At 45.6% G+C, this 23,825-nt stretch overlaps 1 protein-coding gene across 2 annotated transcripts in view; it reads right to left on the bottom strand.

Annotated features, from left to right (window-relative positions):
- Positions 1 to 1,200: 1,200 nt before the first annotated feature.
- FBLN2 (fibulin 2) overlaps positions 1,201 to 23,825 on the bottom strand; it is a 110,142-nt gene continuing 87,517 nt past the window's right edge. For both annotated transcript variants that reach the window (XM_073564508.1, XM_073564507.1), the window contains exons 4-13: positions 17,220 to 17,349; positions 16,013 to 16,199; positions 15,438 to 15,572; positions 11,269 to 11,412; positions 9,431 to 9,559; positions 9,227 to 9,352; positions 8,930 to 9,046; positions 5,429 to 5,557; positions 3,344 to 3,467; positions 1,201 to 2,156 (exon numbers count right to left, since the gene is read on the bottom strand). In XM_073564508.1, the coding sequence (XP_073420609.1) occupies positions 1,799 to 2,156; positions 3,344 to 3,467; positions 5,429 to 5,557; positions 8,930 to 9,046; positions 9,227 to 9,352; positions 9,431 to 9,559; positions 11,269 to 11,412; positions 15,438 to 15,572; positions 16,013 to 16,199; positions 17,220 to 17,349 (1,579 nt within the window). In that variant the 3' untranslated portion in view covers positions 1,201 to 1,798. The remainder of the gene's footprint in view (positions 2,157 to 3,343; positions 3,468 to 5,428; positions 5,558 to 8,929; positions 9,047 to 9,226; positions 9,353 to 9,430; positions 9,560 to 11,268; positions 11,413 to 15,437; positions 15,573 to 16,012; positions 16,200 to 17,219; positions 17,350 to 23,825) is intronic.

Below are 23,825 nucleotides of genomic sequence, written 5' to 3'. Positions count from 1 at the left end.
GTATTTCACATCAGTATTTGTAGCCAAAACCAGGAGGGTGATAAATACAGAAGTGATGATGAGTCTCTATTAGACTTTTCCTGTCTGGGTTTTGGCTACAAATACTGATGTGAAATACTGACGGTGTGAACGCGGCCTAACTCCCAGAAAGGCCTTCTATGCGTAAACAGAGGCTTGAGAAAGGCGGAGGTCCCCACACACCTGGCCTCAGTTGGTTTCCCTGAAGGTCAGCCTCTCTCCACGTCTGGTCATTCCTCCGCGGGGCTCATGTGCCTGGTGTAAGGCTGTGTGCCCACAGTCAGGATTTTTTGCATTTTTTTCGCTTTTTTTTAGCACTTTTCACTGCAAAAACTCTTTAAAAAACGCATACATCCCATTATTATAATGCATTCCGCACTTTTTGTGCCCATACTGCCTTTTTTTCCACAAAACCGCAGCATGTTCATTAATTTTGCAGAAAATCTGCAGATTTGCCGCTATGTTCATTGTATTAGGATGCTCCGGAAAAAAACGCGAAAAATCCACACAAAAAATGCGAAAAAAAATGCAAAAGAAAAAGCGGATTTCGTGCGAAGGAGTCCGGTTTTGCTCAGGAATATTCTGCTTACGTGGGACATAGCCTAACAGTGATGACCGGAGTCTCCAACCGCTCTGAAGCCAAAGCTTCATTCACCTCTGCCCATCATCCTCCACTCTCTACCAATGTGTCCATCTGCAGCCATTATGTTCGCCTCCATATGAGGTGTGCTGTGAAACCTGATTTTTTTTTTTTGTTTGTAAACATTAACCAATGAAATACACTGACTGAGGCCGGGATCACAAATGCGAGAAACTCGGACGAGTCTGGCATCTTAATACCCGGCCCTGCCACTTGGGAGCGGAGCGTGCGACTGCATAGAAATACATGGACGCTCCAGTCTCGAGTGCCGGGGGCAGTGCCAGGTATTGACGTGCGAGACTCGTCCGAGTTTCTCGTAGGTCTGACCCCGGCCTGACAGGTATAAACGGCCCAGTGACACGCTATTGCCCTCTAATGAGGAGGGTGAGAGACGAATTACATAAAATGTGTGATATTGGGGTAACCCTGGGGGATCCCGAGACCTCTCTCTGAATCTGTCTCAATCTCCAGTTTGTGTAATTCTTTGAGGATCATCATTATCTCCTCTGCCGTGAAATTTGCAACAACTAACAACATTATCGTAGTTTTACCTTTTTTTTTTTATTTGTGCGAATAAACAAAGTTACATTCATTTACATAAATTAAAAACATTATAAATAAAACACCACAGATCTGGTACATGCAGTCCCTGTAGGTAGAAAATGTAAAAGCCCTAAAATATAACATATGCAAAATATAAGAAAGACAATTAGCTATGCGTGTGACTTTTAAAGGAGCGTTCCATAAAGTGGGAGCGGCCGTTTTGTAGCTGTGGCCAATATCTATGAGAAATATTCCATCACACTGTGACACCAATGAGGTATGAGCTGCAGGGCGCCTCACTGATTTAACTCATTCCCACAGTTTAAAAGACGAATAATATAAGGAAACACGTCAGCGCTTGCTTCATGAGACCAAACCAGATCCCAACCCATCACCTGAGTATAAATATTCCACTGATTTCCTACAGATAATTGAGGGTTATGGAGGTTACATTGTGGGGTCCTTTAGCCCCATTTCCATATTCCATCTTGCTGATCTCGCTCTGACCTGTTTCCAGAGACGCTGCAATATGAATAGACACATCCCCCGACGCCTTCTTCGGTTGTCATTCCCGGAGCATTGCTGTTGTCCTCAATATTAGGAGACAGGTGTAGTTATAAATATGTATATCCTAGAGAGGAAGGTTGTCAGTGTTCCCTGGCGATACAGCTTCATCTCCACGTCTAGCAGGAAATCCTTGGGCTTCCTGAGGGGTCTCTGCATGTAGAGGATACCAGTATATGGATTTAATTTTCTAACGCTGAAATAATTTTCCTCATTTCCTTTCTTGATGTCCATGATGATACTATCTCCAGCGTAGGCAGGAGATGGGGAAATGCGGAAAATCTGAGCTGGGACCACCACACCGATTGGGAAGTTGAGGCGATGATAGGAGATCCGCACCGGAGTGTTCTGACAGTCCTGGTAGTTGAAGCAGGTGATCCGCTCACATTGGCTGTAAAAAGAAACAAAAAGGAAAATTATCGTGTGGCATCAAAAGAGTAATCCGTGATCAGAGGAGGCTTCTGTAGTTACTGGTTATGGAATGATATCACGGATTGGAGATACTCAGCGTAACACACGAAGCGTGATCCAGCATAATGTCACTTCTAAAGATTCTCCATAAAAGATCAACATGTATTAAAGGCGTCCGGGTTTAATTTAAATGCCCATTATTTATTTATTTTTTAATCTACATAAAGACAAAATGTCCTAATTGATTATCTAATATATCTTTACTGCTGTTAGAGCTCCAAATTCCCTGAAAAGACATGGAGATATAAAATAAGATTGTGTCTGCAGCTACCACTAAGGGGAGATCCCCGCATATATTCAAAAAAGAGATTCATGTATTCACAAAAAAACAAACAAGCCAATGTTTCGGTCATTCGGGCCTTTATCAAGGTAAATCTGTGAACCGGAAAGTAAAGGATCCATGTGAGAGACTCCTGTATACAGGGATACATGACAAGATTGTGTCTAAAACCACAGCTAGGGGGAGCTCCCTGTATACAGAGATACATGTAAAGATCCTGTCTGAAGCCACCACTAGGGGGAGTTCCCTGTATACAGAGATACATGATAAGATCCTGTCTGCAGCCACCACTAGGGGGAGCTCCCTGTATACAGAGATACATGATAAGATCCTGTCTGCAGCCACCACTAGGGGGAGCTCCCTGTATTCAGAGATACATGATAAGATCCTGTCTGCAGTCACCACTAGGGGGAGCTCCCTGTATACAGAGATACATGATACGATCCTGTCTGCAGCCACCACTAGGGGGAGCAGCTCCCTGTATACAGAGATACATGATAAGATCCTGTCTGCAGCCACCACTAGGGGGAGCTCCCTGTAGACAGAGATACATGATAAGATCCTGTCTGCAGTCACCACTAGGGGGAGCTCCCTGTATACAAAGATACATGATAAGATCCTGTCTGCAGTCACCACTAGGGGGAGGTCCCTGTATACAGAGATACATGATAAGATCCTGTCTGCAGCCACCACTAGGGGGAGCTCCCTGTATACAGGGATACATGACACGATTGTGTCTGAAGCCACAACTGATGAGCTGGTTGTCTACCTTCTATGTACATTGATGTCACTAATATGTAAATAACATTTCAGTCTATATAACGTACATGTTGGAGACTCTTCGGTAGTTTTCCGGACAGTCAAAGGACAAACACTTGTGACTTCCTTGGATGTTGTAACACTCCTCTGATGTCGAGCAGTTGTGGGTCCCGATTTCACACTCATCAATGTCTAACCAAGAAAAATTATGTATATCTTTGTACCGTGTTAGCCAGTAGATAGAAAAATATTCAGAATTGAGAGTCCTCAGTGGTTGAGACCTTTTAATGGCTAACTGAAAAGATGGTGACACATTGCAGCTTTCGAGACTACTCAGGTCTCTTCTTCAGGCTAGACTAATACAAAATCTGAAGAGTCACATATTTATGCAGAATACAACACAGAAAAAATGCAATGGATAAGACAAGTGACGTGAAGCAGAACTATCAATATGGGAGAGGGAGAAACATAAATATAAACATTGGACCAGTTCATAGATAAGGAGTCCGGATGTTTTATGGTCCTCTGATTGGGGTCTAGTTCTGTGTTGTGATGCCCCCACCCTGTCTTGAAAGCAAATTCCTTAATTGATGTAAAAAGACATAAATCCATGCGACACATTCATTCCAGCACTGAGAGTGTCAAAGGTCGTCATAAATTTATACTCCCAAACATTTTGATACAGGAAAGATGTATATCTTTGTACCGTGTTAGCCAGTAGATAGAAAAATATTCAGGATTGAGAGTCCTCAGTAGTTGATACCACACCACATTAGATGTAATGCAGCTGAAAGTACCTGGGATCTTGTAGTCCTGAAGTGAGTTGGGGATCTTTATCTTGTCCGTGGTCATTCTAAATGGACAAGTTTCACCTGCATTACATCTAATGTGGTGTACTTAATTATTTGTACTAAATGTCCAACTGGGGGTCTGTATGTGGGGGAGACCGGGCAAAAGCTTAGAACAAGGATGAATGCTCATCGTCACACAATAAGAGAAAAAAGAATGGATCTACCTGTGGCAAAACAATTTTGTATCCCTGATCACAGCAACATGGATATGAAATTACTGGTGTTGAACGGTAACTTCACATCTCAGAGAGAGAGAAGAGTCTGTGAGTATAAATTTATGACGACCTTTGACACTCTCAGTGCTGGAATGAATGTGTCGCATGGATTTATGTCTTTTTACATCAATTAAGGAATTTGCTTTCAAGACCGGGTGGGGGCATTACAACACATTAGGAGACCCCAATCAGAGGACAATAAAACATCCGGACTCCTTATCTATGTACTGGTCCAATATTTATGTTTCTCCCATACTGATAGTTCTGCTTCACGTCACTTGTCTTATCCATTGCATTTTTTCTGTGTTGTATTGTGCATAAATATGTGACTCTTCAGATTTTGTATTAGTCAATGCCTGAAGAAGAGACCTGAGGAGTCTCAAAAGCTGCAATGTGTCACCATCTTTTCAGTTAGCCATTAAAAAGTATCAACCACTGAGGACTCTCAATTCTGACCAAGAAAAAGAAGTTTAACATCAATGTAACTTTGTAGTTTGAACAGATTAATGAGAATGTTACTCTAAGCGCTAAAAACCTATTTACGGGCACAATAATCAACTTTATGAGCATTATAAAACTAAACTGAAGCTCAGAACGAAAGCAAGAAGATTCCAAGAATAATTCATATTGGTCAGAGCATGAAATGTTACAATAAAGTTGATTTTTCTGCACTACATTACATTATCCAGTAGATGGAGCTGCAGTCTATGTGATTCTTATTGGGAGGTTTGTGTCGGGCATAGGGTCCGGTCATGAGGACAAATTCTTCTGTCTGGGTGTTTTCTGTTAGTGGATACTATGTATAAGGTCGGGGTCACACTTGCGAGTGTGATGCGAGAAACTTGCGCAAGTTTCTCACATCAATACCCGGCGCTGCCGCCGGCTCTCAGGACCGGAGTGTGCGGCTGTGTGTCTTTCTATGCATTTCTTTCTATGCAGCCGCACACTCCGGTCCTGAGTGCCGGCGGCAGTGGCAGGTATTGATGTGAGAGACTTGCGCGAGTTTCTCGCATCACACTCGCAAGTGTGACCCCGGGCTAAGACGTGAACGTCAGGACCACTGAAATTTAATTTTGTCACATTTTACCTTTGCACGTTAGCCCATTGGTTGCCATCGTGTACCCATGCTCTGGGCACGCACACTGGTAGCTTCCTGGCGTGTTGACACAGGCAAAAGTGCACAGAGAACCGATACTCTGTCGACATTCATCAATATCTGGAAGAGAAAGAGCTCATTGGTTAGTGTGCTTTACCACACAGCGCCCCAATACCAGCACCACACAGCGCCCCAATACCAGCACCACACAGCGCCCCAATACCAGCACCACACAGCGCCCCAATACCAGCACCACACAGCGCCCCAATACCAGCACCACACAGCGCCCCAATACCAGCACCACACAGCGCCCCAATAACAGCACCACACAGAGCCCCAATACCAGCACCGCACAGCGCCACAATACCAGCACCACACAGCGCCCCAATACCAGCACCACACAGCGCCCCAATACCAGCACCACACAGCGCCCCAATACCAGCACCGCACAGCGCCCCAATACCAGCACCGCACAGCGCCACAATACCAGCACCACACAGCGCCACAATACCAGCACCACACAGCGCCCCAATACCAGCACCACACAGCGCCCCAATACCAGCACCACACAGCGCCCCAATAACAGCACCACACAGAGCCCCAATACCAGCACCGCACAGCGCCACAATACCAGCACCACACAGCGCCCCAATACCAGCACCACACAGAGCCCCAATACCAGCACCACACAGCGCCCCAATACCAGCACCGCACAGCGCCCCAATACCAGCACCGCACAGCGCCACAATACCAGCACCACACAGCGCCCCAATACCAGCACCGCACAGCGCCCCAATACCAGCACCACACAGCGCCCCAATACCAGCACCGCACAGCGCCACAATACCAGCACCACACAGCGCCCCAATACCAGCACCGCACAGCGCCCCAATACCAGCACCGCACAGCGCCACAATACCAGCACCACACAGCGCCCCAATACCAGCACCACACAGCGCCCCAATACCAGCACCGCACAGCGCCACAATACCAGCACCACACAGCGCCACAATACCAGCACCACACAGCGCCCCAATACCAGCACCACACAGCGCCCCAATACCAGCACCACACAGCGCCCCAATACCAGCACCACACAGCGCCCCAATACCAGCACCACACAGCGCCCCAATACCAGCACCACACAGCGCCCCAATAACAGCACCACACAGAGCCCCAATACCAGCACCGCACAGCGCCACAATACCAGCACCACACAGCGCCCCAATACCAGCACCACACAGCGCCCCAATACCAGCACCACACAGCGCCCCAATACCAGCACCGCACAGCGCCCCAATACCAGCACCGCACAGCGCCACAATACCAGCACCACACAGCGCCACAATACCAGCACCACACAGCGCCCCAATACCAGCACCACACAGCGCCCCAATACCAGCACCACACAGCGCCCCAATAACAGCACCACACAGAGCCCCAATACCAGCACCGCACAGCGCCACAATACCAGCACCACACAGCGCCCCAATACCAGCACCACACAGAGCCCCAATACCAGCACCACACAGCGCCCCAATACCAGCACCGCACAGCGCCCCAATACCAGCACCGCACAGCGCCACAATACCAGCACCACACAGCGCCCCAATACCAGCACCGCACAGCGCCCCAATACCAGCACCACACAGCGCCCCAATACCAGCACCGCACAGCGCCACAATACCAGCACCACACAGCGCCCCAATACCAGCACCGCACAGCGCCCCAATACCAGCACCGCACAGCGCCACAATACCAGCACCACACAGCGCCCCAATACCAGCACCGCACAGCGCCCCAATACCAGCACCGCACAGCGCCACAATACCAGCACCACACAGCGCCACAATACCAGCACCACACAGCGCCCCAATACCAGCACCACACAGCGCCCCAATACCAGCACCACACAGCGCCCCAATACCAGCACCACACAGCGCCCCAATACCAGCACCGCACAGCGCCCCAATACCAGCACCGCACAGCGCCACAATACCAGCACCACACAGCGCCCCAATACCAGCACCGCACAGCGCCCCAATACCAGCACCGCACAGCGCCACAATACCAGCACCACACAGCGCCACAATACCAGCACCACACAGCGCCCCAATACCAGCACCACACAGCGCCCCAATACCAGCACCACACAGCGCCCCAATACCAGCACCACACAGCGCCCCAATACCAGCACCGCACAGCGCCCCAATACCAGCACCGCACAGCGCCACAATACCAGCACCACACAGCGCCCCAATACCAGCACCGCACAGCGCCCCAATACCAGCACCGCACAGCGCCACAATACCAGCACCACACAGCGCCACAATACCAGCACCACACAGCGCCCCAATACCAGCACCACACAGCGCCCCAATACCAGCACCACACAGCGCCCCAATAACAGCACCACACAGAGCCCCAATACCAGCACCGCACAGCGCCACAATACCAGCACCACACAGCGCCCCAATACCAGCACCACACAGAGCCCCAATACCAGCACCGCACAGCGCCCCAATACCAGCACCACACAGCGCCCCAATACCAGCACCACACAGCGCCCCAATACCAGCACCGCACAGCGCCCCAATACCAGCACCGCACAGCGCCCCAATAACAGCACCGCACAGCGCCCCAATACCAGCACCGCACAGCGCCACAATACCAGCACCACACAGCGCCCCAATACCAGCACCGCACAGCGCCCCAATACCAGCACCGCACAGCGCCCCAATAACAGCACCGCACAGCGCCCCAATACCAGCACCACACAGCGCCCCAATACCAGCACCACACAGCGCCCCAATAACAGCACCACACAGCGCCCCAATAACAGCACCACACAGCGCCCCAATACCAGCACCACACAGCGCCCCAATACCAACACCACACAGTGCCCCAATACCAGCACCACACAGCGCCCCAATACCAGCACCACACAGCGCCCCAATACCAGCACCACACAGCGCCCCAATACCAGCACCACACAGCGCCCCAATAACAGCACCACACAGAGCCCAAATACCAGCACCACACAGCGCCCCAATAACAGCACCACACAGAGCCCCAATAACAGCACCACACAGTGCCCCAATACCAGCACCACACAGCGCCCCAATACCAGCACCACACAGCGCCCCAATACCAGCACCACACAGCGCCCCAATAACAGCACCACACAGAGCCCCAATACCAGCACCACACAGCGCCCCAATAACAGCACCACACAGTGCCCCAATACCAGCACCACACAGCGCCCCAATACCAGCACCACACAGCGCCCCAATACCAGCACCACACAGCGCCCCAATAACAGCACCACACAGCGCCCCAATAACAGCACCACACAGCGCCCCAATAACAGCACCACACAGCGCCCCAATACCAGCACCACACAGCACCCCAATAACAGCACCACACAGAGCCCCAATAACAGCACCACACAGCGCCCCAATACCAGCCCTGAGTGTCTGCAGTCCCCGTTACCTCCGCAGGTGGCGCCGTCGTCCCCCAGCTTGTAGCCCTCCTTGCAGTAACACTGGTAGGAGCCGTAGATGTTGGTGCACTCCTGGTTACACGGGCTCCGCTCACACTCATTCACATCTGCAGAGAAACAGTCACAGGTCTGATGTACACTGGTCCTGAGGACCCCGCGCTCCATGGGTGGTCCTGAGCCCCCATAGATCTCAGCCACAGCCTAGAGTCTGTTCACCCCGAGCTTTGGTTCATGAACAGAATGACAGGACTGCAGTGAAGACTGACACCCAGGATGTGAACATTCACCTTCACAGTGTTTCCCATCCTGCCCCAGGTGGAAGCCGGCGAAGCAGGCGCAGCGGTAAGAACCCACCGTATTCTCACACGTGTGGTGACACGTCCTCCCCGGATACACCCAGCACTCATTGACGTCTGCAAAGATCGGAGAAGCTGAAGACACAAGTGTCGGCGCTTATACGAGAGTAGAAGAATATTCTGCAGATTACGCACCGAGACATCTCCTCCGGAACGTGTCAAAGCGATACCCGGCCTTACAGTCACAGCGGTACGACCCCGCGACATTGGAACAGGCCTGGTCAGCCGAGCAGTTGTGCGCCCCCCCGGCACATTCATCAACGTCTGCAATGAAGGGACAGAATGTGACGTCCGAGTCTACCAGACACCCCGGGGGTACATCTGATCAGATACTGGCGGAGCAGACACCCCGGGGGTACATCTCATCAGCTCGGATACTGGCGGACCAGACACCCTGGGGGTACATCTCATCAGCTCGGATACTGGCGGACCAGACACCCCCGGGGGTACATCTCATCAGCTCGGATACTGGCGGACCAGACACCCTGGGGGTACATCTCATCAGCTCGGATACTGGCGGACCAGACACCCCCGGGGGTACATCTCATCAGCTCGGATACTGGCGGACCAGACACCCTGGGGGTACATCTCATCAGCTCGGATACTGGCGGACCAGACACCCCCGGGGGTACATCTCATCAGCTCAGATACTGGCGGAGCAGACACCCCGGGGGTACATCTGATCAGATACTGGCGGAGCAGACACCCCGGGGTACATCTCATCAGCTCGGATACTGGCGGACCAGACACCCCGGGGGTACATCTCATCAGCTCGAATACTGGCGGACCAGACACCCCCGGGGGTACATCTCATCAGCTCGGATACTGGTGGACCAGACACCCCTGGGGTACATCTGATCAGCTCGGATACTGGCGGACCAGACACCCCTGGGGGTACATCTCATCAGCTCGGATACTGGCGGACCAGACACCCCCGGGGGTACATCTCATCAGCTCAGATACTGGCGGACCAGACACCCCCGGGGGTACATCTCATCAGATCAGATACTGGCGTAGCAGACAGAAGAGACCCCTGTGAAAGAACAGCATATGGGCAATCCAATAGTTCCATCTGTTCTGCAGGTGGATGTGGGCCTGTGACCTTGGGGCCCTTGTTTAGCTGCACAGGTTGCACCAATGATATGTCTGCCCTACATACAGAGAGACTGGACCCCCAGGAGCTCTTCAGTGGGGGCTTCATGTCCAGACACTCTCCAAAGGATTTGATATAGAAGGGTTAATGGTTTGCCTTTCATTGCTAGAATTTATTCTCATGACGCAGCAGTCTGTCAGTCTCCTCTTCAAGGAAGCTATGCTTCTTATCATATATGTTCTCAATAGTCAGCCACCACGTGTTCTGGGCACATGGTAAGCAAGGTATGACCCTGGGTAATGGTGGGGGCTACATGAGATCCATAGAGTTACATTTGTTGTAAATGGTATAAAAGATTGCCTTGTGTTTCATTACGTCAGATAAAGTGATTGCCCACGACCTGTGTGTGCAGTCTCCTTTGTCTCCAAGCTCTTGTCACTTAAGGGCGTAACCTCCTAATTTGGCCTCACTGGTGATCTGGCATGCCTGACTTGGGGTCAGAACGAAAACAGCTACGACAGATTGAAAGGAAGGCGCCAACACTTACATCCATCACCAATGGTATGAAAATGGGTCTAATAATTACACCTGCACTGATACATTGTAACAAATTCTCAGAACAGAAGAAAGATGTGTGCTGCCAACTGTCTACTAAATGCGAATGTCACAAACTCTCAGCTGTGAGAAGTCAGAAAATGTTTTCAGCCTCTGGAAAGAATATGTCTACTGAATGACAGCGGATTGTGGCGCCCTGTTGCCTGACGGGGGCTGTGAGGGCCGAGGGGCCGCTGGCACAGGGTCTACCCTGGGGCCCAGGACTAGAAGAGGACTCTATGGCTAGTACTATAACCAAACTCTGGCATTGAGTGACCCTCCTCACCAATGCACATGGTCCCGTTCTGGTTGGCCTTGTACCCTCGGTTGCAGTTTAGGTGTTTCCGCTGGCACACGTACGATCCCAGGGTGTTAATACAGGAGAATCCTTGCTTGCAGGCGGCCGGGCTGGACGAGCATTCGTTAATGTCTGAAAGAATAGGAAAAGTCAGTCCAGGATTCACAAGACTCCAGTGACAGCTCTGGCCGGGGCCACACACCGAAGAGGGGCCCGGAGCAAAGTCCACCTGGGGAGCCACTATCTCTAGAGGTCCCGGAACTGTCTTCTCAAACCCCTGTCCCAAACATTGACTGCCGGACCCCGGAGTCCAGGGCGGGAAATCGTCTACAGTGATACATTGTAACAAAATGTTATACACGTATATATTATTATTTACTCTGATACATTGTAACAGAAGAGACTGATGCACCTGAGCGTGCGCAATGAATATCTCCCCTGACAGCAAGCAGAGATCTTTAGGCTGAGTTCCCACAATGAATATCTCCCCCCGACAGCAAGCAGAGATCTTTAGGCTGAGATCCCACAATGAATATATCTCCCCCGACAGCAAGCAGAGATCTTTAGGCTGAGTTCCCACAATGAATATCTCCCCCCGACAGCAAGCAGAGATCTTCAGGCTGCGATCCCACGATGAATATTTCCCCCTGACAGCAAGCAGAGATCTTCAGGCTGCGATCCCACAATGAATATCTCCCCCCGACAGCAAGCAGAGATCTTCAGGCTGCGATCCCACAATGAATATCTCCCCCCCCGACAGCAAGCAGAGATCTTTAGGCTGCGATCCCACAATGAATATCTCCCCCCGACAGCAAGAAGAGATCTTTAGGCTGCGATCCCACAATGAATATCTCCCCTCGACAGCAAGCAGAGATCTTTAGGCTGCGATCCCACAATGAATATCTCCCCCCGACAGCAAGCAGAGATCTTTAGGCTGCAATCCCACAATGAATATCTCCCCTGACAGCAAGCAGAGATCTTCAGGCTGCGATCCCACAATGAATATCTCCCCTCGACAGCAAGCAGAGATCTTTAGGCTGAGATCCCACAATGAATATCTCCCCCCGACAGCAAGCAGAGATCTTTAGGCTGAGATCCCACAATGAATATCTCCCCCGACAGGAAGCAGAGATCTTCAGGCTGCGATCTCACAATGAATATCTCCCCCCGACAGCAAGCAGAGATCTTTAGGCTGAGATCCCACAATGAATATCTCCCCCCGACAGCAAGCAGAGATCTTTAGGCTGAGATCCCACAATGAATATATCTCCCCTCCGACAGCAAGCAGAGATCTTTAGGCTGAGATCTCACAATGAATATATCTCCCCTGACAGCAAGCAGAGGTCTTTAGGCTGAGATCCCACAATGAATATCTCCCCCCGACAGCAAGCAGAGATCTTTAGGCTGAGATCCCACAATGAATATCTCCCCCCGACAGCAAGCAGAGATCTTTAGGCTGAGATCCCACAATGAATATCTCCCCCCGACAGCAAGCAGAGATCTTCAGGCTGCGATCCCACAATGAATATCTCCCCCCGACAGCAAGCAGAGATCTTCAGGCTGCGATCCCACAATGAATATCTCCCCCCGACAGCAAGCAGAGATCTTCAGGCTGCGTTCCCACAATGAATATCCCCCCCCCGACAGCAAGCAGAGATCTTTAGGCTGAGATCCCACAATGAATATATCTCCCCTGACAGCAAGCAGAGGTCTTTAGGCTGAGTTCCCACAATGAATATCTCCCCCCGACAGCAAGCAGAGATCTTTAGGCTGAGATCCCACAATGAATATATCTCCCCTGACAGCAAGCAGAGGTCTTTAGGCTGAGATCCCACAATGAATATCTCCCCCCGACAGCAAGCAGAGATCTTTAGGCTGAGATCCCACAATGAATATCTCCCCCCGACAGCAAGCAGAGATCTTTAGGCTGAGATCCCACAATGAATATCTCCCCCCGACAGCAAGCAGAGATCTTCAGGCTGCGATCCCACAATGAATATCTCCCCCCGACAGCAAGCAGAGATCTTCAGGCTGCGATCCCACAATGAATATCTCCCCCCGACAGCAAGCAGAGATCTTCAGGCTGCGTTCCCACAATGAATATCCCCCCCCCGACAGCAAGCAGAGATCTTTAGGCTGCGATCCCACAATGAATATCTCCCCCCGACAGCAAGAAGAGATCTTTAAGCTGCGATCCACAATGAATATCTCCCCCCCGACAGCAAGCAGAGATCTTCAGGCTGCGATCCCACAATGAATATCTCCCCCCCGACAGCAAGCAGAGATCTTTAGGCTGCGATCCCACAATGAATATCTCCCCCCCGACAGCAAGCAGAGATCTTTAGGCTGCGATCCCACAATGAATATCTCCCCCCCGACAGCAAGCAGAGATCTTCAGGCTGCGATCCCACAATGAATATCTCCCCCCCGACAGCAAGCAGAGATCTTTAGGCTGCGATCCCACAATGAATATCTCCCCCCCCCCGACAGCAAGCAGAGATCTTCAGGCTGCGATCTCACAATGAATATCTCCCCCCCGATAGCAAGCAGAGATCTTCAGGCTGCGATACCACAATGAATATCTCCCCCCGACAGCAAGCAGAGATCTTCAGGCTGCGATCCCACAATGAATATCTCCCCCCGACAGCAAGCAGAGATCTTCAGGCTGCGATCCCACAATGAATATCTCCCCCCCCCCTCCCCGACAGCAAGCAGAGATCTTCAGGCTGCGATACCACAATGAATATCTCCCCCCGACAGCAAGCAGAGATCTTCAGGCTGAGATCTCACAATGAATATCTCCCCCCGACAGCAAGCAGAGATCTTCAGGCTGCGATCCCACAATGAATATCTCCCCCCGACAGCAAGCAGAGATCTTTAGGCTGCGATCCCACAATGAATATCTCCCCCCGACAGCAAGCAGAGATCTTTAGGCTGAGATCCCACAATGAATATCTCCCCCCCGACAGCAAGCAGAGATCTTTAGGCTGAGATCTCACAATGAATATCTCCCCCCGACAGCAAGCAGAGATCTTCAGGCTGCGATCCCACAATGAATATCTCCCCCCGACAGCAAGCAGAGATCTTTAGGCTGCGATCCCACAATGAATATCTCCCCCCCCCCCGACAGCAAGCAGAGATCTTTAGGCTGCGATACCACAACGAATATCTCCCACCCGATAGCAAGCAGAGATCTTTAGGCTGCGATCCCACAATGAATATCTCCCCCCCCCCGACAGCAAGCAGAGATCTTCAGGCTGCGATCCCACAATGAATATCTCCCCCCGACAGCAAGCAGAGATCTTCAGGCTGCGATCCCACAATGAATATCTCCCCCCGACAGCAAGCAGAGATCTTCAGGCTGCGATCCCACAATGAATATCTCCCCCCCTCCTCCCCGACAGCAAGCAGAGATCTTTAGGCTGAGATCTCACAATGAATATCTCCCCCCGACAGCAAGCAGAGATCTTCAGGCTGCGATCCCACAATGAATATCTCCCCCCGACAGCAAGCAGAGATCTTTAGGCTGTGATCCCACAATGAATATCTCCCCCCGACAGCAAGCAGAGATCTTTAGGCTGAGATCTCACAATGAATATATCTCCCCTTACAGCAAGCAGAGATCTTCAGGCTGCGATCCCACAATGAATATCTTCCCCGACAGCAAGCAGAGATCTTCAGGCTGCGATCCCACAATGAATATCTTCCCCCGACAGCAAGCAGAGATCTTTAGGCTGCGATCCCACAATGAATATCTCCCCCCCCCCGACAGCAAGCAGAGATCTTTAGGCTGAGATCTCACAATGAATATCTCCACCCCCCGACAGCAAGCAGAGATCTTTAGGCTGCGATCCCACAATGAATATCTCCCCCCCCGACAGCAAGCAGAGATCTCCAGGCTGCGATCCCACAATGAATATCTCCCCCCCGACAGCAAGCAGAGATCTTTAGGCTGCGATCCCACAATGATTTCTTGGTGAGATTTTATGTTGCGTATTTTCCTTAATGGATGTAGAAAATCAGCAACATGAAGATCTCCCCCTGACCTCGTCGTGGGAACGGAGCCTTATTGCACAGTTCTTCATGCTTTGTTCACAGACGGATGTTCTGATAAGCTTTTTTTAACCCTTCACAGTCTTTAATTAGTAAATTCTCACCTTGACATACTCCTTCTTCCAGTATGAACCCGCTGTCACACGTCACCTCCACGGCGCATACAAACGACCCCACCGTGTTCACGCAGCGCTCGCCTCTGCCACAGGTGTGCGTACTCAGGGTGCACTCGTCGATGTCTGAACCCGAGGATGAAAAGATTGGGGGATTTAGATCTAATGTCTTTCCTCATTGTTATTACACGCAGCAGTTCTGACATTTTGTGAGCGCTGCTTGTCATGGATTGGGGTGATCCCTTCATTTTGCTACAAACGTTTGCTGTAGAATATGGGACAGAAATTCCTATGCAGGTTTATGTGTCTCCATGGCAACAGAACTGGTCCTGGTGTATCTAATCCTTACACTTGTTTTCTTAAGAACCTAAAGACGGTAGAAGAAAGATAGTGAGCCGTGACTGCAGGAACAAACACAAGGATTGCTGCAGTCCGTTACCATGGAAATACATCACTCTGCATGGGAGCTGGAGACACAAAATCTTAGCTAATTATCATAATTATTTGCAAACGTACTTCTTTTTATCTCTTTTCATATACGTATATCATCGGTTTTGGATACTTGCCTTTTTCAGGTTCTGGTGTTGGTTCAGATTTTGTCAGAAATTTGATTTCTGGAGGAAGTAACTGCTCTTCTCCATTGCAGCACAGCATCATCATGTGGTTACAGGGGTAGCCCAGGTTCAGGTTGGACTCACAGGAATCTCCTTCCTTCCGGATCTTCAGTCCCATAGAACAGCAGTCACAGCAAAGCTACAATGTAACAAGGAGGGAGGAACGAAGGAATATGAATGCGGATCCCTGGAGAAGGGTAACCAAGGATTCGGGTCCCTGCTCCTTGGGGGATTGTGGTGTCCTAAAAGCCGTAGAGGAAAATTAGATTTCTGGAGGATGAGGCAGAACCCAGGGGAACACAGGAGCATGATTCCTGTCTTCATGTGCTGCAGTGTCACTGATGGCCACCAGGCAGCGCTGCATTATAACACTTGGTCATGAAATCATAGCATGTTCTCTGTGTGATCATTAGATTTATCTATGGAGCCTCTTGTATCAATGTTACAACATAATCTTCATTGCTGCAAAACAGCCTGAACAAAGAGTGCAGCCGCCACACACCTTAGGCTGCATTCACACTGCGCTCTGGGATCATATGCGCAGAGCGGACCAAAGACTGTGCTGACAGGATGATCGCGCGCGCTATTGTGCGTCATTTTCAGGCATATACAAAGGAGGACACCTCCAGTAGGCCACATGCACACAGTCAGCATTTAGTGAGTTTTTCACCACAGTATTTGTAGCCAAAACCAGGAGTGGGTGAAAAATGCAGAAGGGGCAAATGTTTCTATGATGCTTTTCCTCTGACCGTTCTACTCCTGGCTTTGGCTACAAATACTGGGGTAAAAAACGCACCGAATACTCAGTGTGTGCACATGGCCGTAGGCGAATACTCCTGAAAATGATGCACAATAGAGCGCACGTTCATTCTGCCGCACTACTATACTCTAAGGTCCGGTCTGCGCATATGTACGAATCCTGTGTTTGGACGGAAAACCTGACGGGACCCACGAACGGCTGCCTGAGCACAGTGTGAATGAAGCCTTACATGTTATCGGCCGAGTGCTCCAGAGTTCTGTATAAGAAAGCAACAGACATCTCAGCTGGACGCCCGGAAGAACAAAACGATTGTCAGTCCAAAATCAGACCAGACCCGATACAAATCTCCCCCGATGATCAGTTGTCCAGCTCCTCCATACACACTAGACTGTAACTCACCTTGAAGTGCGACCGTTCACAGAGATCGTTCTCTGCTTGAAGACAAACTCCATGTTCTTTGGCTGCAATCATCCCGGAAATACAAGTGTTATCCTTAATGTAAGAAATACAGCATTGCCTCTCCGCCAGCCTGGAAATGGGAGAGATTAATGACTTAAGAGTTGAAACTAAGGGTATGTGCACACGCTGCGGTTTTGCTGCGGTTTTGCTGCGGTTTTGGCCCTGCAGAACTGCAGCAGTTCCGCAGACATGGTACTTTACCATGTTAGCCTATGGGTTTTCAAAACCGCAGTGCTCACGCTGCGGTTTTTTACCTGCGGAAAAGCTGCGTTTTTTTTTCCGCTGCATGTCAATTGTCTCTGCGGATTCTGCTGCGGTTTGCCACCTATTCCATTGTCCAGGTGTCAAACCGCATGGCAAAACCGCAGGCCAAACCGCAGCAAAACCGCAGGTCACTTTACCTGCGGTTTTACCTGTGGTTCTGCAGGAAAAAACCCGCATGTGAATCTGCAGTGTGTGCACATACCCTAATACTGCTCCTATGTACAAGAATATACCGACTATAATACTGCTCCTATGTACAAGAATATACCGACTATAATACTGCCCCCTATGTACAAGAATATAACTACTATAATACTGCTCCTATGTACAAGAATATAACTACTGTAATACTGCCCCCTATGTACAAGAATATAACTACTATAATACTGCTCCTATGTACAAGAATATAACGACTATAATACTGCTCCTATGTACAAGAATATAACTACTATAATACTGCCCCCTATGTACAAGAATATAACTACTATAATACTGCTCCTATGTACAAGAATATAACTACTATAATACTGCTCCTATGTACAAGAATATAACTACTATAATACTGCCCCTATATACAAGAATATAACTACTATAATACTGCTCCTATGTACAAGAATATAACGACTATAATACTGCTCCTATGTACAAGAATATAACTACTATAATACTGCCCCTATGTACAAGAATATAACTACTATAATACTGCCCCTATGTACAAGAATATAACTAGTATAATACTGCTCCTATGTACAAGAATATAACTGCTATAATACTGCTCCTATGTACAAGAATATAACTACTATAATACTGCCCCTATATACAAGAATATAACTACTATAATACTGCCCCCTATGTACAAGAATATAACGACTATAATACTGCTCCTATGTACAAGAATATAACTACCATAATACTGCCCCTATATACAAGAATATAACTACTATAATACTGCTCCTATGTACAAGAATATAACTACTATAATACTGCTCCTATGTACAAGAATATAACTACCATAATACTGCCCCTATATACAAGAATATAACTACTATAATACTGCTCCTATGTACAAGAATATAACTACTATAATACTGCTCCTATGTACAAGAATATAACTACCATAATACTGCCCCTATATACAAGAATATAACTACTATAATACTGCTCCTATGTACAAGAATATAACGACTATAATACTGCTCCTATGTACAAGAATATAACTCCTATAATACTGCCCCTATGTACAAGAATATAACTCCTATAATACTGCCCCCTATGTACAAGAATATAACTGCTATAATACTGCTCCTATGTACAAGAATATAACTACCATAATACTGCCCCTATATACAAGAATATAACTACTATAATACTGCTCCTATGTACAAGAATATAACTACTATAATACTGCTCCTATGTACAAGAATATAACTACCATAATACTGCCCCTATATACAAGAATATAACTACTATAATACTGCTCCTATGTACAAGAATATAACTACTATAATACTGCTCCTATGTACAAGAATATAACTACCATAATACTGCCCCTATATACAAGAATATAACTACTATAATACTGCTCCTATGTACAAGAATATAACTACTATAATACTGCCCCTATATACAAGAATATAACTACTATAATACTGCCCCTATGTGCAAGAATATAACTCCTATAATACTGCCCCCTATGTACAAGAATATAACGACTATAATACTGCCCCCTATGTACAAGAATATAACTCCTATAATACTGCCCCCTATGTACAAGAATATAACTACTATAATACTGCCCCTATATACAAGAATATAACTACTATAATACTGCCCCTATGTACAAGAATATAACTACTATAATACTGCCCCTATATACAAGAATATAACTACTATAATACTGCCCCTATGTACAAGAATATAACGACTATAATACTGCTCCTATGTACAAGAATATAACTCCTATAATACTGCCCCTATGTACAAGAATATAACTCCTATAATACTGCCCCCTATGTACAAGAATATAACTGCTATAATACTGCTCCTATGTACAAGAATATAACTACCATAATACTGCCCCTATATAGAAGAATATAACTACTATAATACTGCTCCTATGTACAAGAATATAACTACTATAATACTGCTCCTATGTACAAGAATATAACTACCATAATACTGCCCCCATATACAAGAATATAACTACTATAATACTGCTCCTATGTACAAGAATATAACTACTGTAATACTGCTCCTATGTACAAGAATATAACGACTATAATACTGCTCCTATGTACAAGAATATAACTACTATAATACCGCCCCCTATGTACAAGAATATAACGACTATAATACTGCTCCTATGTACAAGAATATAACTACTATAATACTGCCCATATGTACAAGAATATAACTACTATAATACTGCCCCCTCTGTACAAGAATATAACTACTATAATACTGCCCCCTATGTACAAGAATATAACGACTATAATACTGCTCCTATGTACAAGAATATAACTACTATAATACTGCCCCCTATGTACAAGAATATAACGACTATAATACTGCCCCTATGTACAAGAATATAACTACTATAATACTGCTCCTATGTACAAGAATATAACTACTATAATACTGCTCCTATGTACAAGAATATAACGACTATAATACTGCTCCTATGTACAAGAATATAACTACTATAATACTGCTCCTATGTACAAGAATATAACTACTATAATACTGCCCCTATGTACAAGAATATAACTACTATAATACTGCTCCTATGTACAAGAATATAACTACTATAATACTGCTCCTATGTACAAGAATATAACTACTATAATACTGCTCCTATGTACAAGAATATAACTACTATAATACTGCTCCTATGTACAAGAATATAACGACTATAATACTGCTCCTATGTACAAGAATATAACGACTATAATACTGCCCCTATGTACAAGAATATAACTACTATAATACTGCTCCTATGTACAAGAATATAACTACTATAATACTGCTCCTATGTACAAGAATATAACTACTATAATACTGCTCCTATGTACAAGAATATAACGACTATAATACTGCCCCTATGTACAAGAATATAACTACTATAATACTGCTCCTATGTACAAGAATATAACTACTATAATACTGCTCCTATGTACAAGAATATAACGACTATAATACTGCTCCTATGTACAAGAATATAACTACTATAATACTGCCCCTATGTACAAGAATATAACTACTATAATACTGCTCCTATGTACAAGAATATAACTACTGTAATACTGCTCCTATGTACAAGAATATAACGACTATAATACTGCTCCTATGTACAAGAATATAACTACTATAATACTGCCCCCTATGTACAAGAATATAACGACTATAATACTGCTCCTATGTACAAGAATATAACTCCTATAATACTGCCCCCTATGTACAAGAATATAACTGCTATAATACTGCTCCTATGTACAAGAATATAACTACCATAATACTGCCCCTATATACAAGAATATAACTACTATAATACTGCTCCTATGTACAAGAATATAACTACTATAACATTGCTCCTATGTACAAGAATATAACTACCATAATACTGCCCCTATATACAAGAATATAACTACTATAATACTGCTCCTATGTACAAGAATATAACTACTATAATACTGCTCCTATGTACAAGAATATAACTACCATAATACTGCCCCTATATACAAGAATATAACTACTATAATACTGCCCCTATGTGCAAGAATATAACTACTATAATACTGCCCCCTATGTACAAAAATATAACTCCTATAATACTGCCCCCTATGTACAAGAATATAACTACTATAATACTGCCCCTATATACAAGAATATAACTACTATAATACTGCCCCTATGTACAAGAATATAACTACTATAATACTGCCCCTATATACAAGAATATAACTACTATAATACTGCCCCTATGTACAAGAATATAACTACTATAATACTGCTCCTATGTACAAGAATATAACTACTATAATACTGCTCCTATGTACAAGAATATAACTACTATAATACTGCTCCTATGTACAAGAATATAACTACTATAATACTGCCCCTATGTACAAGAATATAACTACTATAATACTGCCCCTATGTACAAGAATATAACTACTATAATACTTCCCTCTATGTACAAGAATATAACTACTATAAAACTGCCCCTATGTACAAGAATATAACTAGTATAATACTGCCCCCTATGTACAAGAATATAACTACTATAATACTTCCCTCTATGTACAAGAATATAACTACTATAATACTGCCCCTATGTACAAGAATATAACTACTATAATATTGCCCCATATATATAAGAATATAACTACTATAATACTGCCGCTACGTACAAGAATATAACTACTATAATACTGCCCCTATGTACAAGAATATAACTACTATAATACTGCTCCTATGTACAAGAATGTAACTACTATAATACTGCCCCTATGTACAAGAATGTAACTACTATAATACTGCTCCTATGTACAAGAATATAACTACTATAATACTGCCCCCTATGTACAAGAATATAACTACTATAATACTGCACCTATGTACAAGAATATAACTACTATAATACTGCCCCTATGTACAAGAATGTAACTACTATAATACTGCTGCTATGTACAAGAATATAACTACTATAATACTGCCCCTATGTACAAGAATATAACTACTATAAAACTGCCCCTATGTACAAGAATATAACTAGTATAATACTGCCCCCTATGTACAAGAATATAACTACTATAATACTGCTCCTATGTACAAGAATATAACTACCATAATACTGCCCCTATATACAAGAATATAACTACTATAATACTGCTCCTATGTACAAGAATATAACTACTATAATACTGCTCCTATGTACAAGAATATAACTACCATAATACTGCCCCTATATACAAGAATATAACTACTATAATACTGCTCCTATGTACAAGAATATAACTACTATAATACTGCTCCTATGTACAAGAATATAACTACCATAATACTGCCCCTATATACAAGAATATAACTACTATAATACTGCTCCTATGTACAAGAATATAACGACTATAATACTGCTCCTATGTACAAGAATATAACTCCTATAATACTGCCCCTATGTACAAGAATATAACTCCTATAATACTGCCCCCTATGTACAAGAATATAACTGCTATAATACTGCTCCTATGTACAAGAATATAACTACCATAATGCTGCCCCTATATACAAGAATATAACTACTATAATACTGCTCCTATGTACAAGAATATAACTACTATAATACTGCTCCTATGTACAAGAATATAACTACCATAATACTGCCCCTATATACAAGAATATAACTACTATAATACTGCTCCTATGTACAAGAATATAACTACTATAATACTGCTCCTATGTACAAGAATATAACTACCATAATACTGCCCCTATATACAAGAATATAACTACTATAATACTGCTCCTATGTACAAGAATATAACTACTATAATACTGCCCCTATATACAAGAATATAACTACTATAATACTGCCCCTATGTGCAAGAATATAACTCCTATAATACTGCCCCCTATGTACAAGAATATAACGACTATAATACTGCCCCCTATGTACAAGAATATAACTCCTATAATACTGCCCCCTATGTACAAGAATATAACTACTATAATACTGCCCCTATATACAAGAATATAACTACTATAATACTGCCCCTATGTACAAGAATATAACTACTATAATACTGCCCCTATATACAAGAATATAACTACTATAATACTGCCCCTATGTACAAGAATATAACGACTATAATACTGCTCCTATGTACAAGAATATAACTCCTATAATACTGCCCCCTATGTACAAGAATATAACTGCTATAATACTGCTCCTATGTACAAGAATATAACTCCTATAATACTGCCCCCTATGTACAAGAATATAACTGCTATAATACTGCTCCTATGTACAAGAATATAACTACTATAATACTGCCCCCTATGTACAAGAATATAACTGCTATAATACTGCCCCCTATGTACAAGAATATAACTGCTATAATACTGCTCCTATGTACAAGAATATAACTCCTATAATACTGCCCCCTATGTACAAGAATATAACTGCTATAATACTGCCCCCTATGTACAAGAATATAACTGCTATAATACTGCTCCTATGTACAAGAATATAACTCCTATAATACTGCCCCCTATGTACAAGAA

This window comes from Dendrobates tinctorius, unplaced genomic scaffold, assembly GCF_039654945.1.
Source record: "Dendrobates tinctorius isolate UK_male_01 unplaced genomic scaffold, ASM3965494v1 ptg000455l, whole genome shotgun sequence".
Taxonomy (NCBI): Eukaryota; Metazoa; Chordata; class Amphibia; order Anura; family Dendrobatidae; genus Dendrobates; species Dendrobates tinctorius.
The sequence above is the reverse complement of the archived record's forward strand: the minus strand, read 5'-3'. Positions and strand labels throughout refer to the sequence as shown.